The sequence below is a fragment of the Telopea speciosissima genome, chromosome 5 (assembly GCF_018873765.1).
Source record: "Telopea speciosissima isolate NSW1024214 ecotype Mountain lineage chromosome 5, Tspe_v1, whole genome shotgun sequence".
Lineage (NCBI taxonomy): Eukaryota > Viridiplantae > Streptophyta > Magnoliopsida > Proteales > Proteaceae > Telopea > Telopea speciosissima.
The window spans coordinates 54,575,890-54,593,316 of record NC_057920.1 but is presented as its reverse complement, the minus strand read 5'-3'; the positions used below and the strand labels follow the sequence as shown (position 1 = coordinate 54,593,316).

The window sequence follows — 17,427 nt, the reverse complement described above, 5'->3', positions numbered from 1 at the left end:
CTTTTACCAAACGCTGAAGGAGGTATTGCTCACCTTCCCCAACCACAGCGCCGTGGACACTCCCAGACAGAACCCCAATACTAGAGGACCCAATTAAGGCCCAAAATAAAGGAAAATTGGCACTGCGCCCCACGGCGCCGTGGACACTCCCACGGCACTGTGGGGACCCACCACGGCACCACTGTACTTTTTCTACGTCGTTGTAAAGGGGTGTGACATCAGCCTACTGACATAATCCACAACGCCGTGGAGGACTTATCTGGCCCAGCTTGTATAATACTCCCCCCTATAAATAGGAGGGTCCCCCTCCCTTGTTTTACACAGTTTTTCGGGTAGAGAGACCCTCCCAGCTCATTTTTTATCCCTTTTTCCCCCGATTCTCTCCCTCTTGAGCGTCTGTTGGAGCGAGACTCCAAAGGTATGGGTAAATCCTTCGATTACCCACTCGAGTAAAGAGCGGTTCTTATCCCGCAACTTCATTATCCCGTTAGTGTACGGATAACGAAAAATCTCCTTCATAACCATTATTCTGTCTGCATACAGATAACGAGAATCCCTTATACAGTCGTTACTTTACCCGAAGTCTGAGTAACGAAGCCCATCTCGTATAGTCCTTACTCAGTCCGACAAGAGAGAGGCAAGCCGATTGCACGTCTCCACCTAAGCCATGGGACATCACATATTTCGTACTTAGTGCATTTTCATTATTTTCTTGTATTTCTTGATAGGTATCTGTCTCTTTCCTTATTATTTTCGACATAATGTAGACAATTAAAGTAATTAGCTTTAGTGTACATAGTAAATGATTTTTCTTTCTTTATCATGATTAGTACATCATAATTTAGCCTTGCATGTTAGTATAAGATATATTATTAAGGAAAAATATTCGAAAACATGCATCTAGTAGAAAGACCGGTTTGTCCAGGCTAGGTGGGTGCCTAACACCTTCCCACTCTCGTAACCTGACTACTTACCCTGGATATCTGACCAGACCATATGGAATCACGTAGTCCTTTCCATTAACCTGGATGGGGCTACACCCATTGGGTCCTAGGCCCTAATCCTAGGTGGCGACTCCATTTCTTTATGAAGTATGATCCCAATCCCCATGATGATATATCGAAACGATACGTTGTTATTCATCGTAGCCAATCCTTGTCGCCATAAGGCTGAGGAACCCTCGTCCCGAGGACCACGGTACTTACACGTATGCACCATTGTTTTCACTCTTCCAATTGGTAGAAATTACTATGCTTTATAGATGTCGCTTCCCACAGACGGCGCCAAATCTATTGCGTGTAAAAACCTTCGCGACCCTGTTCGCCACAGATAAACATGCAAAAACTGAGTTAGCACAAGAGAGCCGGTGTGACCCCGGCCAAGTTCTCTTCGATGCCTGAGTTAGGTTTCCAAAGCAACAGCAGTTCAACTTAGTGAAAAGTGAGCTGAGCGTTTGAGCTCCATACCTGAGTATTTATAGAGTGAGAATAGGGTGACGGAGAAGAGTCCTTGTATGGCAAGAGTCTGTCTAGCGGAGTCGTATTTGGATGTGGACTCCTTTCTTAGTAAGAGTCCTTATCCACGCATAATACGGTTCCATTTTTGGACAGTGATCTGATTCGGTTGGGTGGGCGTATCCCGCGAATGTCGGGATGTCTTAAGTGGCTTTGTGATCTATATTACCTGAGCTCGGCTCAAGGCTCCCACTCAGTGGTTGGCTCGTGTGCCGTCAATTCTGGCAACTTGGCCTGGTGGTCAGCCACGAGGACCTCGATAACCGAACCGAGGGCACGTGCACTGGCCGGTGGGCCACAGATGGAGACATTGGTCTTGTCGCTCGACCATGAGAGGCTCGGTTCTACTATCGACCTTGGCGGACTCGTTCATGCCATCGATTACGACGGACTCGACCACGTCGTCGATCTTGGAGGGCTCGGCCATGGCGGACTCGGCCACATTGCCGATCTGGTGGCACGCCTCGTCATCGATCGTGGAGGACTCGTGCATCTTACAGTTCTCATTTTTCACCAGGCCAAGTAGGTTCGATTCAACCTCAGTCAGGCCACGTGTCAGCCACTGATTGGTCGTCATTTTGTGGCTCGTGAGTCCCTAATTGCCAACAAATTTAAAGTCTACTTTTAGGATAACCAATCTATACTTGTGGGACTATAGAATGAGCTTCTAGTTCAGCAGTAGGCCTCTACCCATTGAGAGTGGTGTAAGTCGAGGGGTCGAGTGATGGACGACTACACCCCACCTTCTTGACTATATTAGTAGTAAACTAGTAGTTGTAGGTACTTATCAATAAATGGGCCTAGTGCCCTTAGTCTAGCTCCTCATGGATCCTTCTCTGCCTCCAATGTGGGCCTCGCACCAAATAATAAAATCGTCATTTTATCAATGCAATTCAATATTTATTTTTAAATGCTTGACGGATGGAGGACATCATGTTGGCATACACATCTTTTCTTTCTAAATAATCAAGTTCCGCAAGTACACAATACGAATACAACAACTAAAATGTCATAATTGTCCAAACCTAAAGGAAAGGGAAAGAAGTGGGATCACTTTATTAACCACACTTTGTTTTATAAGCACACTTTGTTTTCTTTCCTTCTTTAGTAGAGAGTTCTACTGGGGAAGTTTGTTGAGCTTGCAATATTCATAGTCCTTGTACTTCTTGGTTTTGTATTTTGAAGGACTTTCTTCAGTAACAAGTTGTAGAAGAGGACCTATAACCTTCTCTGCAGGTGGCGAGCAAAACACTGGCCATGACATCCTTGTCTTCTCCTTATTCACAGTGGTCCTATGCAACACACTCTTGTACTTGCCATTGCTTAATATCTGACAGCAAAGCATGCATATAAATATACATGTAAGAAGTCTAATCACTTTCAAGTGTGTTAAACTCAGTGTAAGTTACGTGAGGTTCGTAAAAATTCAATTTAGATCTTCCACTGCCGAGCTGTTTGGCAAGCCATTAATGCATAAACATAGCAAGGCGAGAAATGATCGTCTTACCCCTATAGCCCTGCCCAAGCACTTTACCCGCCCAAGCACTTTACCCGAGTGAGATAAGAGTCTCCCTCATGAAAATTATTCCCTATTTATTTTTAGGGTTTTCTTTCTTTCATCACAATGCATAATCAAATATATCGCTTCACTATTTGGATGTGCCACTATATGGATTAATCCATGTGATAGGAATAAGTATTTCATTAGTTCAATTTCAATCCAAAATAAGTAAAAGTTGATAAAATTACAAAATAAATTATTTTATATTTTATATTCATCTCCATTTGATAAAATTTTTTATTTTTTATAATTTCACTAAAACTTTGAATCTTTGAGTTAAGCAATTTCCCTTGCTTACTTTGAATTAAAATTTGGCCTTCTATCATATGGACTAATCCATGTCCTATCAAATGACAAATAATGTCGTACCAAAAAAATGGTAAATAGTGAAGAGTTATACTTCACTAGCCATAATGACATCTAATAGGACTTATTATTATTAAGGCAAAAGATCGTTGTATGATCGCATGCATAGTCCCTGCAACAATGCAAGGACCGCTGAGAACGCACGAAAGAGCATCAACATGGATGAGACATTTGATTTCACATGAGGCAAGGTAATTTTACGCACTCCTATGCCTGAGAGTAGGGTTCATGTACGAAGTTTTTTTCTATCCTATACAATGCCCGGTACAGTGGTCCAGTGCCTCTCATAGGGAGGTAGAATGTATTATGGCAGAGGGTAGGTATTCATTTCCCATCCCCTATGAGAGGAATTGGATCGGAACAGGAGATGGTAATGATATGTCCATGTACATAGATGAAACAACTGTGTTTTTTATTGTTATTTTTTTATATATATATATTTATTTATTTTTTTGGGAGAAAGTTGAGTTACCTCAATCTGGTCACCAATGTGGATGATGAGAGCGTTGGGGATGTACTTAGCATCAAACCATCGATCATCTTTGAAAACTTGGAGGCCTGGAACATCGTTAGGCACAAGAACAGTTAAGACTGACATATCGGTGTGTGCCGGCACACCAAGAGTCAGATCAGGGCGAGGGCAAGGTGGGTAGTAGTTGATTTTCAGTAGATACTCCAGTTCTTCTCCACCTACAGCGTCTCTTAGCATGTTCCCTTCAAGCCCTAATCCTTGAGAAAGGGTCGTCAGCAGCTTATCCACTACCCCTCTCAAGTATTGAGCGTAGTCTTCGTTGGCTTCTCTGCACATACAAACAATTAACATTGCCATCAAGGTATCATTACTAAAAACATCTGACATAAATGCAGTATAAGCCCAAGGTGTGCGCAAGCATCGTCTTGGACGAGATTTTCGACTTTTTATAAGAATAGTATGATACTTTTATATGTTTATTGTATATAGATGCAAGAACCACGTAGGTTATATTATCAGGTGGCGTCCTTTTCACTAAAAAAAATTTTTCACAACTAATGGTAAGATAGATTTATCATACTTTGAAAGTGGAATAAATATTTTTTCAAACAAAATAAAATAAAATGGCCATCCCACCTACTGCCTAGAACTCCGTGCTTGAGTGGATCCACACCCTGTATGTATAAGGCCGCACAACGACCGCTCGTCTAAGGATCAAAATTGTTAAAAAATAGGGAAAGTAGTCACTATTTCAAAGTGCAATCTTTCCGTCAAATCACCTTAATTGAAGAGTTTTTCTCTTCAACCTGGTCGGTGGAAAACTTTCTCAAATTAAATTTTCCCTACAGTAAGGGTACCTCATATCATCAGAATCATAGATTTTTGGCAATTCAGACATCAACTCAACATTAAGTCAATGAGTTTGGATCATTAAATGTTCGAGCTGCAACGTGTTGAAATCTCCCACTCAAATTTTTGCGGATTTGAAGAAGATTATTTTCCTATTACACATAGAATCCTCCTTGCTATGGAGTCAGCAAAATTATTTTACTCTTTTCAAAAGTAAGAGAAACTACAGTCCACCCCATCCATCCAAGGGTTGAAACCACAGAAAACTTTTGTCAAAAAAAAAAAAATCTTTCTCTGACCTTATCTGTCAAATATTAAAGTTCTTCTCTCCTTTTCCCAAGAAAACCATTTCTTAAAAAAAAAAAAAAAGACTTGAAAGACTTGTGCATGGGAGGATGGAAGAACACATATTACAAACAAAATCAAAAAAATCACATGAACTAAGCAGCATTTTTAAGTTTAGATCCGAACCTGTAAGCAGGTGGGTTCTTGGGCCAAAACTGATAGTTGATACATGAAGTAGGCCAGATATTATGGAACAAGAAATCCACCCAACTCTTCTTCTCATCACTTCTCCTAAGGTTTGTCCCATACCCTTCATTGGTGGACGAACCAGGTTTCCTAGCTACAGCTTCCTTCTCTTCCTCTGGTAATTGAAAGAACTCTCTCCCTACCTTCTGCAACTTCTCAATCACTTCATTGGGTATCCCATGATTCACAACTTGGAATATCCCCCATTCTTTACTGGCATCAGATATCCTACGAACCAAATTCTCCTGATCTGGGTCCCTAAAATCAACGGTTGGGATTTCAGGAACAGGTCCATGGTAGGTTGTAATGCCTGGTTGCTCTTTCTCGGATCTTATGAACTCATCAGGGATACTCTCAGAAGGGATAGAGAGAGAAGCTATGGCTTTCACTCTCTGTACCTCCATTGTTTCTCTCTTACTCTCTGGAATGGACAAGGAAGCTATGGGTTGCACCCTCTCTACCTCCATTTTTTCTCTCTCCCTCTCTCTTGCTTTCTCGATCCGCCTTTAACTCTCTCTGACTCCGATGGTTAATTTATAGATGAAGCAGAGAAAAAAAGGGGCGTGGAGGAACTACAGTTAAGTGATGGTAGGCAGTGGGTGAGGGAGGGAAAGGGAAGGAGTGACGTGGAATAGTTCTCTCCACTCGTTAGGCCTAACAACCTCAATAAGTAAGTGGTTCCTTGGTGATTATGAGAGTCACGTAAAAACGTCCAAGAATCGGCCCTGGTTGATTTCGAGTCGACTCGACCGCATTGCATTAAAGGAGGATCATGATCGTTTACGATGCGCTGCCCATAATGGCAATAGCGGCCCAAACACACCACTTTGCACAATGTCCGCTCTACACCTGCCCGAGCGCCTTGCCCGAGCAGGGGTAAGATGGATATTATGCGCGGTGATGTGTCTAGGCCACTATAGCCATTATGAGTAGCATGCTGTAGAGGATCTGGTTCTTCTTCAACTGTGGTGGGAGCTGGAGGATTCAGCCCAGTAAAAACACCCAAAAAATAGGGAGTGTTTGGTCATTTCATAGGGGTTCGGTTGGGTCCCACCTATGAAATGATCAAAACCACCCTTGTTTTGCTGAGTTGGACTCTCCAGCCCCTGCCACGACTGACTATGTTTATCTGCTCTATTTCAATTTCCCTCCCGCTCCTCAATTTCCTCTAATGAGGGGGTGGATCCTACCTGAGTAGTGTGTTCGGATAGAGGTAGGATGGTCATTTCAACCCTCGGGAGGTGGCCAGGAAATAGAGCTGATAAAGAGGAAACCCAAATTGTGCATTATAGACCTCGCGACTTCAATTTTTATCATATGCGGTTCACTGACCGGTGCGGTTCCCTAGTGCCTCTCATAAGAGGAGGGTGAACCCCACCTAGGCAGAGTGTTCGGTCAGGTGCCCAGGGTGGATCCCACCCCACTTTTCTGAGAGGCACTATGAAATCGCACCGATAAGGAAACCTTAGACATAACGATTCCTCGCGACTCGGAGACTTCTTTTAGACCAAGCGTTTGATTGACACGTTGAATGATGGGTATGAAATGACGTGTCGCCTTCTCTGCATGGCTGATTTATGGAACCCCATGCTTCTGAAGACACTGGTAAGTATTTATTACACGTTGCAAGGGATTCGAGTTTTAATAGCATTTGAGGTCGGTGGAGAGTTTACATAAATAACCTTGTTACAAGTTAGAATTACAGAAGAATTGTCCTTAACTTGAATCAGTTTCTAATAGATGTCTGAACGATTTTGGGACATTGGGCAGAGTAGTTGTATGGGACTCTAGGTTAGGTTTCCTTCTCTTTTATCAAAAAAAGGTTAGGTTTCTTTCTCCTTTTTTTTAAGAAAAAATTTATTTCTTGAAATTCTTGATAACGTGAGATATTTTTTTTTGGCTTTTGGTAATGAATAGCGTGGGAAACCCATGGTTGGGCATTGTATAGATCACGCAACCATTGTTAGGTTTTTGTCTTGAAAAGTAAAAAAATAAAAATTTTCATACACGATCGTGCATGTGTAGATTTGAATGAAATGCAGTCAAATGGATATGAATGTCCATTCAAAATGACATAAACATCTCCTGTCTCTCTATTTGATGGAGTTAATGGGAGAATCTCCCGTGCACGAATGACTAACTTCTCTGAAGAAATTTTTTTTTTAAGAAGTTGGGTATCCTTCTTTTTTTATAATGCAATTTGATATATGATTTAGTTAGGATTAATTCTTCATAGCCATTTTTTCATAGAAAGAAAATTTATTCATTTGACAACAGCGAAAGCATGGTTGTCATGATACACAATTTCGTCAATCATTGAGACTGTTTGTTTCAACGTAAACGTAAAATATTTCATGTAAAATTTACATTTAAAATTTTTCATATTTAAACATTTTCCGATGTTTGTTTCTTGGAGGTAAAATACGATGTAAATTGTAAATTTTAAAATTTTCCAATGTTTGTTTTGTCATTTATTTACATGGTAAAATTAGTTAAATAAAATAATTTCATAAGATGCCATAACAAATTTGAATTAGACCATATTATATGGTTGTAAAAATCATGGATTTTCATATTTTTGATAGAAGTGGATCGACATATGACCCACAATTACATAAGCCTTATGTGATCTATTCAAGGCAACAAAAGATACAATCAAAGTGGCACTACAAGAAATCCTATTTTTTCCGACGGTAAGAAATCTGGTCCGTAGCTAAATATAATTTTCTACGACGGTTAATATAGTAGCGTAGCAGAATATTATTTTCCGCGACGGTTTGTAACTATCCGTCGTGGAAACTCTAATTGGGCAACGGTATGTATTTTCCCCCGTGGAATTGTATTTTTTCCGACGGTTAGAAACATGGTCCGTAGCCAAATATTATTTTCCTCGACGGTTCTAAATTATTTGTCATAGAAACTCAAATTGGGCGACGGTGTATATTTTTCCATCGTGAAAAATATATTTATAATGAAGGTATGTAAAGTTCGTCATGGATTACACATGTATAACGACGGTATATGTCTTACCGTCGCGATTTTCTGATATGTTTAACGACAGTACTAAAGATTCCGTCGCCCAATTGCCTTAAATTTTTAGCGGCCCCCTGAGTTTCCAGCTTCCCACTTTCTTCTATCCCATTCCCTCATGAAACATCTCTCTCTCTCTCTCTCTCTCTAGCCAACCATCTCTACCCCATTCTCACATGACGGAGAAGAGATCAGCGGTCAAGCGCTAGCTCCTCGGAGTTCTATTCCTCACCGTCATCACGAAATCGAAGTGGAAGGCCTCCCTCTGTTGATTTCTAGCCTGCTGTCATTACTGCTGGAGTACCTCCTTTTTCCGATGAGTTTTACATTTTCCGATCTCAAACCTGCCACCAACAATTTCAGTGTTTCAAAAGCCTCTCTCATCGTGAAACCCTAACCTCCAATCGGACTCACACCTCTTTGATTCCCTAGCCGCAACCCCTTCTCTACTATCTCTGCAACCTTCCCACTCCCTTCTCTACTGTCTACCTCCCCCCCTCTGAGCAGTTGCCTACGGTGGCAACAGAGTTCTCTCTGCAAGGTTTGTCTCTTTCTCTCTCTCTCTCTCTCTCTCTCTCTCTCTCTCTCTCTCTCTTTTAAGGTTGAGTGCAATGTTTCCATTTCACGGTTTTGTTGAGCATTTTTTTTTTTTTTTTTTTTTGGGGTTTAAAGCTCTGTATATGTTTAAAGATATAAGTATTTGTACAGCTTAATTTTTTCTGGGTTTAAAGCATTTGTATATCGTTTAAAGCTATAAGCATTTCTGGGTTTAATTCTTACTAGTGTCTAAGAATTGAGTAGATTAGCATTGGTCCATTAGGGGGAATGGCAGAGATGGTTTTGAGCAGAAGGTCTTTACATGGTTTTATTTGTGATTTTGGTTTAAAAACATTAAGCCATGGATGAGGCACTTCCCAAAGTCCTCTATTTCTAAGTTTTTTGTCCTCTTGCTCCACCCGGTTGTTAAATCAAAGTAGGAGGTATCATTAATCGGTGCAATACTTGATTATGGCAGTAGGCTTAATTGTGAAAATACTTGATCCATAATCTGAAAAATAATAATACTAATAATTAAATGAAAATTTGTTCTTCCTTAGCCCTGAAATTAACTGTAACTTGTTTAGAACCTCTTGAACAACTATTGCCTCATTATAGAACAGTGCCACTTCAATAATATAATCGGCAGCGGCATCATTGATGCTTGAAGGCTAATTACTTAGTAGTAAATGAGCCAAGGGTTCACTATTTCCTGATCTCTAATAAAGAAACTGAAATCATTGTAGTACAATCTTATATGTTTTACCTGCAGATAGAGATCAAAGTAACAAGCATTCAATTAATGGACAATAATATATAAATATAGTTTGTATTAATCATATATATCTGATCACCCGCCATAGGATGTGCAATCTCTAATATGATCCTTAATCTTACGATAATACCAAACTGCCCTAGTCCACCTAAAACTCCATAGAAAAGTTCAGAATTTTTCTCTTTTGAACAAGTCACAAAATCTCCTCTCTTCCTTCACTCATAAAAAACTCCAAACAAGTCAAATCTCCAGGTAACCCAAAATTAAAGATTCATTTATTTAATATAATTCTTCTTATTCTAGGTTCAAAAACAACAAAGTACGAATCACCCACAAGGTAGGACCAGGACCGAATTGGAAACTATTGATATCTGATAAATCAGAACTCAGATGGGGTGGGGAACAAGGTCGAACAGGCCTCTAAGATGGATGAATAACTCCTTTAAGTGTGATTGAGATCCAATGGTTAAATTAGGAAATATAGGCAAAGTTTTGAAATTAGTAAGTAAGTTCGGAATTAGTAACTGACTAATTTTCAATAGAACTAAGTAGTGGATGTGGTTCAACTTCTGGTCAATGGAAGAATACTAGTGGTGGAGGAACTATCCAAATAATCTCAAAGATCTGCTGGGCAGATTGAGAAATATAAGGAAGGAGAAGTTTCAGCAATAGAACTCCAAGAAAAGGTCAGAACTCACAATATATCAGCAACACAACTCCAGTAGGTTAAGGAACAGTTGTAGGGATTAAGCATCACTACAAGAAATATGATTTTTCGCGATGGTAAGAAATATGTTCCGTAGCCAAATATAATTTTCAACGACGGATACCATAGTATGTTTATTTCATGTATATCTCCCTTTTAGAATGTTTTCTGAAGAACCTCTTAATTGCTTCCTAACAAAAACGGCTATGTAATTTGTCTACCTTGTTATACCAACTATGCATGTTGTCTCATTAGACTCCTGTAGTCTTATTGAATGTAGTAACTATTATTTCTTTCAGTATTTCAAAATTGATATAAATTAGAAACATTTAGTACTTCATGTATGGTTGGGGTTTTATTGGATCCCGCTTTGCCTCACCACACCCTATACTGAGATGGATTGGGGCAGTGATGAGTTTTTGTTTGTAATTTAGTGGTGACAGGGTTGGTTTGGTTCAGTACCTAGGATATGGTGGTACAGGAATGACTAGCCACAAATAAAAAAGAGAAAAGAAAGAGAAGAATAAGAATACTTACAAGAGGGGGGAAAATCTGACTTTCAATTACTTACAGTCACCAATAATTTGTTTCCAATGTTACCTGAAATTTGCATAGTCAACATTACCAGAAAGGACCTGTAATCAAGTCCATAAGAATCGTGTCAAAAAATCTTGAGAAATGCACCTAAAGTCAGGAACCAATAGCCTGCTATGGTCTAGAACAAGAGTCTCAAATAACCCTCCAAAAGAGCAATATCAAGAAGATCTGTTTGCAACTCTCATCACAACGCATATTACGTGTGAGGAATGGGTTGCTAAAATTACAAGTGAATCCGACAGTTAGATTGGGAAAAATCAAGAGGTTGTGATGACTAAAATTAGAAATATAAGGTTAGAATCAGTACCAAACAACAACTTAACTGAAAAAATAGCAAGCTTTAAAATAGAAATTAAGGAACAAATTAGTATAGTAATTAAAAGTAGCTGGACAGAATTAGAAACGAAGCCAATAAGGCTCTGTATGGCAATGTTTCTATTCTAAAAAATCGATTCTAGGTGGGGGGCCTGCTGTCGATCCCTTCTGCCATTTCTAAGGATGTGTTTGAGAGAATTAGAGTTGGATGGAAGGTGTATGGCATAGCTCGTAAAGCTGGTGAACTCCAAATTCCAAGTTCTAACTATCAGTTCATCTCATGTGACCTCTTAGACCCAATTCAAACTACAGAGAAGGTCTCTTTGCTTGAAGATGTAATTCATGTGTATTGGATCACTTGGGCAAGCCAATACCCATTGGATTCCCCTGAGTGTTGTGAACAGAACAAAGCTATGATGTCCAATGCTTTGAATGCTATTCTCCCTAAAGCCAAAGCATTAAAACATGTCTCTCTTCAAACTGGAGGTAAGCACTATCTCTCTCTTACTAGCCCTACTAATAGTAAACCAATTCTTTACTATGAAGATAGCCCAAGATTGATGAAGGTCACATCTTCAACTACATTCTTGAGGATTTGTTGATGGAGAAACTAGAAGGGAAGGTGGCTTGGTCGGTTCACGACTGTGGATTGCTTATTGGGATTTGTAATAAAACTTATTATAACTTCATAGGTGGGCTTTGTGTCTATGCTTCAATATGTAAATATCTTAACCTTCCCTTCTTATTTGGAGGTTCAAAAGAGTGTTGGGAAGAAGTTTATATTGATGGTGCAGATGCAAGGCTTGTTGCTGAACAACATATTTGGGCATAAACAAATGAAAATATCTCATCTACTAAAGGTCAAGCATTTAATGTCACGAATGGTCCAAGCTTCACTTGGAAGGAAATCTGGCCTGCATTTGGAATAAAATTTGGAATGAAATTGATTGAAGAAGAAATGTTTTCACCGGATTTACGATTTTCGGAATTCATGACTGATAAGGGAAGTATATGGGAAGAGACTGTGAAGAAGGAAGGTTTGAGACAAACCAAGATGGAAGATCTAGCTAATTGGCCTTTCATGGATATCTTATTCAGATGCTCACACAAGATTTTGCTGTCATCGGAAAAGGTTAATAAGCTTGGTTTCACGATGATGTCCAAAATATAGTTGCAGTCCTAGTAGATGTGGCCCTTACTATTATTAACCTATTTACTAGATCAATAAGAGATCTATTTTTTCTTAATAATAGAGACAGTCTTAATTACCAAATTATTATCCAACATAAATGAGCCATTGTGAAGAGCTTTGGTTCAACCATCAAGCTAGGTCATCGCTAATAAAAGGGTGATTAATTAAGGTGGTCAACTGCTAATATATCTGAATGAAGTAACATGTAATAGCACAATAGTTCTGCTATGGATTTGGCATAGGATCCATAGTTGTGAAGGCATCGCCTAGGTGTCCAGGCGCTTTGGTCGCCTAGGCGGGTGCCTTGGACGCCTTGTTCGCCTAGTTGGTGTCACCTTCAACTTTGGCCCTCTCCACCGCCTTGGGTTGCCTAACCCCCATGACAGCTATGATAGGATCAGGTGGGATTCCTGTTTCATAGCCTTCATCCTTTTTTCTCCATTGATCAAGTAGATCAGGTTAGTTTTCTGTAACTTTTCTCTACATTGCGCAAGTTAATTCTCCCTTTTATCTTGATTCTAATTGCTTTAATTTCATACTTTTCATTCATCCAAAAAAAATTCATACTTTTCTGCTAATCAGTTTCAGCCTTACTTTACCTTTATTTCTATTCTGTGTACCTTGGTTCTTATCCTCATCTTAGATCTGTTTTAAACCTACAAAAAAGCTATTGATTTCGATCTAAGTCTTTGTTTTTGGTTTTCTTATCTCAAGTTTGATTGCAGACCACTGATAAACCATGCCCAGGAGTTGGATTGGAAAGTCAAGGGATCCAAATTTCCGACTGTCTTCACAATATAAATTAGAAGTCAACAAATTCATAGAGTATGCATTTTCTAGTATTGCAGTAGGAAATCGGATACTATGCCCATGTGTAAATTGCGTAAATCAACTATGCATGACTAGAGATACAGTGTTAGAACATTTGATAGTTGATGGAATCCTATGGAATTATACGAAATGGAGTTACCATGGGGAAGGTTCATCTTCACATACAATTCACCATGTTAACACAATGGTACATGAGGAAGGTGAAACATATGATGTTACACATACTATGTTAAATGAGATGCGTGGAATAAATACAAATGAAGAAATAGAGGATGGTGTCACCGGTGAGTGTACAGAGGGTGGGAGTACCATCGGCGATAAATTTGATCGATTGATGGAAGATGCAAAGAAGGAGTTGTATCCAGGATGCATGAAGTTTACCAGACTGTCCTTCATTCTTCGTATATATCACATAAAATGCCTTTGCAAAATGACCGACAAAGCATTCACAATGCTGTTAGAGTTGTTGCAAGAGGCACTTCCCGAGCCGAATACTTTACCAAATAATATGTACGAAACAAAGAAAATCATCAAGGACTTGGGGCTTAATTACCACAAGATTGATGTGTGCCCAAATGATTGTATGTTGTATTGGAAGGGACAAGAGAAAGCCACGACTTGCTCCAAATGTGGTACTTCAAGATATACATCAGTAGATAAGAAAATCCCGGCTAAGACATTACGCCATTTTCCATTGATCCCAAGGTTGCAAAGGTTATACATGTCGTCTAAAACCTCATTTAACATGAGGTGGCACTACGAGGGTCGTACAAATGATCAAAGGTTACGACACCCAGCTGATGGGCAAGCGTGGAAAGAGTTTGATAAGTTGCATCCTACTTTTAGTGAGGAGCCTCGTAATATCAGACTTGGATTAGCTATTGATGGATTCAACCCGTTCAAGTCAATGAGTGTAAAGTATAGCATATGGCCTGTTGTTGTGATGCCTTACAATTTGCCACCATGGATGTGTATGAAGCCAGAGTATCTCATGCTTACTTTGCTTATTCCTAGACCACGACAACTTGGCAATGATATAGATATATATTTACAGCCATTGATAGAAGAGTTGAAAGAATTATGGAACACTGGGGTTGTAAATTACGATGCATATAAGAAGGAGAAGTTTAAGCTAAATGCATGTTTGTTATGGACCATTAATGATTTCCCGGCTTATGCGGTATTATCGGGTTGGAGTACTAAAGGTGTTTTCGCTTGTCCATGCTGCAACAAGAATACTACTTCTCGTTGGCTTAAATATGGGAGGAAACACTATTATTTAGGTCATCGTCGATTCCTTCCCCAAGGACATAGATTTCGACGTGATAAAAAGAGCTTTGATGGCTATGAGGAACATGAACTACAACCAAAGCCACTATCGGGTTACGATATTTTGGAGGAGCTGGAAGGTGTTCAGTTTCCTTTATTTGGGAAAGATATTATTGACAAGCATGGGAAGAAGAAGAAGAGGCGAAGGAAGTTAAAACAGCCAAAACTTCCATTTAATTGAAAGAAGAAGAGTATATTCTTTGAATTGCCATACTGGAGATCTAATCTAATCCATCACAATTTAGACGTGATGCATATTGAGAAGAATGTATGTGATAGTATCATTGGCACATTATTGGATCTTAAAAAAAAGACAAAGGATAACGTGAAGGCACGTTTAGATCTGAGAGAGATCGAAATACGATCATTTCTTCACCCAAAGTTTATTGAAGGGAAGGATAAAATATTCATACCTCTAGCATGCTACACAATGTCTACTGCTGACAAAGATTTGTTTTGTTCCGTTTTAAGGGGTGTAAAAGTTCCAGATGGCCTTTGCAGTAATATCTCACGGTGTGTGCAAGAACGTAACATATTAGGAATGAAGAGCCATGATTGTTATATCATGATGCAACAACTTCTTCCGGTAGCATTGCGTGGTGTGTTGCCTAAGAATGTTACCATTATATTAATACAATTATGTGTATTTTTTCGGGATTTGTATAGTAAAGTTGGGAAAGAGGAGGACTTTAAGAGGCTTGGTGAAAGTGTTGGCATAACACTTAGCAATATGGAAAAGCTTTTCCCACCTTCATTCTTTGATATTATGGTTCACTTGATTATTCATTTAGCCCATGAAGCTAGCTTGGCTGGTCCAGTACAATACCATTGGATGTATCCAATAGAGAGGTTAGTGTGAAATTTTTGGCTTAAAAAGTGAAGCTACTAGTGTAGGTTTCATATTATGATCATTAAATAATGTCATAAATTTATTTGTGTTTAGGTTCCTTAAACAACTTAAGGACTACGTGCGCAATCTTAGTCGGCCGAGGGATCAATAGCGAGAGGATACATTGGGGATGAGTGTTTGACTTTCTCGCTCTAGATACTTTGAAGGTGTGGAAACAAGGTCGAATAGAGCGATCGAAATGCGGGTTCAACGAGAACTAGAACATCCAATCTCTATTTTCTCAAGAACAGGTAGGCCTGTAGGGAAGTGTGAGATATTACGACTAGACATTCAAGAAAGGGACCAGGCTCATCGGTACGTGCTAAAGAACTATGATGGATTAAATGAATACCGAAAGTAAGTATTACATATCAATGTTCTATTTACAATATATTTATATTTGATTAAACTTTATATTTTATATGTTTATGAGAAAGTAATAGTTCTTAAGAAAATTATGTACATATATCTAGGCTCCACAAAGAGAAGTTGCAAAGATTAATGGGTCGTAAAGCTCGCCCACATCTTATTTCGACAAGACATGCTAAGGAGTTTCCAGCTTGGTTCAATGAGCATGTAAGTACAACACATTTCAATTGTTTGGGAGCTAGGTTAGAGCCTATATCTTCTTATATGTGGCTTAATATTGTGTCATCAGATCTTGCATTTACGCCAGAATGGGGAGGAGGTGCCTCATCATATCAGATGGCTTGCTCGAGGTCCTAACTTGGATGTGAGAAGTTATAATGAATACATCTATAATGGCATCAAGTTTCGTAGTAAGTCACATGAGAAGCATAGGAAAACTCAAAATAGCGGGGTCCTTATTACGGCAATTTCAGAAGATTACTCTAGTTCAAGAGATAGACATCCTATTGAAGGAATTATCACGTATTATGGTTTGTTGAAAAAAGTAGTTGAATTGGAATATGTAGAGGATCTCAAAGTAATATTATTTCATTGTGATTGGGCTGATAACAGAAAGGGAGTAGAGGAAGATGAGTTGGGGTTTGTACTTGTCAATTTTAACCATTTATTGTATAGTAGCCGAGATCAGCTTGCCAAACCATTTGTACTTCCATCACAAGCAGAGCAAGTGTTTTACATTGTAGATTCTCATAGGCCTGAATGGCAAGTTACCATGAGGCCTAAAAGTAGGGATATTTTTGATATGGGACAGCAGGATCCGGATCGTGATGATTTAGATCAGACATATACACAGAGTACATTACAATATAGACAATATGTAGAACATTTAGAGGATGATGGTGATGCCAGTCTTAGTTGGGTAAGATCTGATGTGGAAGGTATTATAATTGACACCCCCATCGGATTGATCAATTCAATGGAAAGTTTAGATGATGATATATCAAATTGATTGAACATTAAAATCAAGTAAGTCGCATATTCTTTGAGAAATAAATGGAAATGTACTGACTTAAATGCAATGCGTTCTTTATTCCTTCACTAACATTCAAAGTCCAATATCCAATAAATTCTATATCAATTTTTAGTCTTTTAGTGACATAGATTAAGCTTCTTCTCTTTTTGATTTGATAAACACAACCATAAGTTCCTCTTTCTCCAACTTGGATAAGTCGTTCTTTCTATTTTTTCTATTACTGGTTTATTTTTATGGAATGCAAGGAATCAAATCATCCAAACAAAATGAATACAGGTTGAATTAAAAACCATGCTCAGTTGAGAATAAACTGGTCTGAGAATGTGTAGATACATCACCATAACACTCAGCCACAACATTTTATGTTTCAGGCTCCAGCAAATGCAACCACACAATTTTACAGTAGAGAGACATCAAATTAGAGAGATATTTAAAGGTCTTATTTCTCTATATGAGGGAAAGATAGATTGAGCAATTGGATCATCATCTCCCAATTCTATATCAATTTTTAGTCATGTAGTGACATAGAAA

At 38.9% G+C, this 17,427-nt stretch overlaps 2 protein-coding genes and 1 pseudogene across 2 annotated transcripts; 2 read left to right on the top strand and 1 right to left on the bottom strand.

Moving 5' to 3' along the window:
* Nucleotides 1-2,586: 2,586 nt before the first annotated feature.
* On the bottom strand, nt 2,587-5,784 carry LOC122663411 (flavonol synthase/flavanone 3-hydroxylase-like). The gene is made up of 3 exons (XM_043859090.1): nt 5,234-5,784; nt 3,914-4,241; nt 2,587-2,844 (listed from the first exon to the last, which is right to left on the bottom strand). Exons 1-3 carry the CDS (start codon nt 5,758-5,760, stop codon nt 2,632-2,634), a joined length of 1,068 nt encoding a protein of 355 aa, XP_043715025.1. The 5' UTR covers nt 5,761-5,784; the 3' UTR covers nt 2,587-2,631.
* A 1,054-nt stretch (nt 5,785-6,838) lies between these two features.
* On the top strand, nt 6,839-12,424 carry LOC122663087 (annotated as a pseudogene).
* A 1,036-nt stretch (nt 12,425-13,460) lies between these two features.
* Nucleotides 13,461-14,786, top strand: LOC122663086. Its single transcript, XM_043858791.1, has one exon. It carries the CDS (start codon nt 13,461-13,463, stop codon nt 14,784-14,786), a length of 1,326 nt encoding a protein of 441 aa, XP_043714726.1.
* Nucleotides 14,787-17,427: the final 2,641 nt, after the last annotated feature.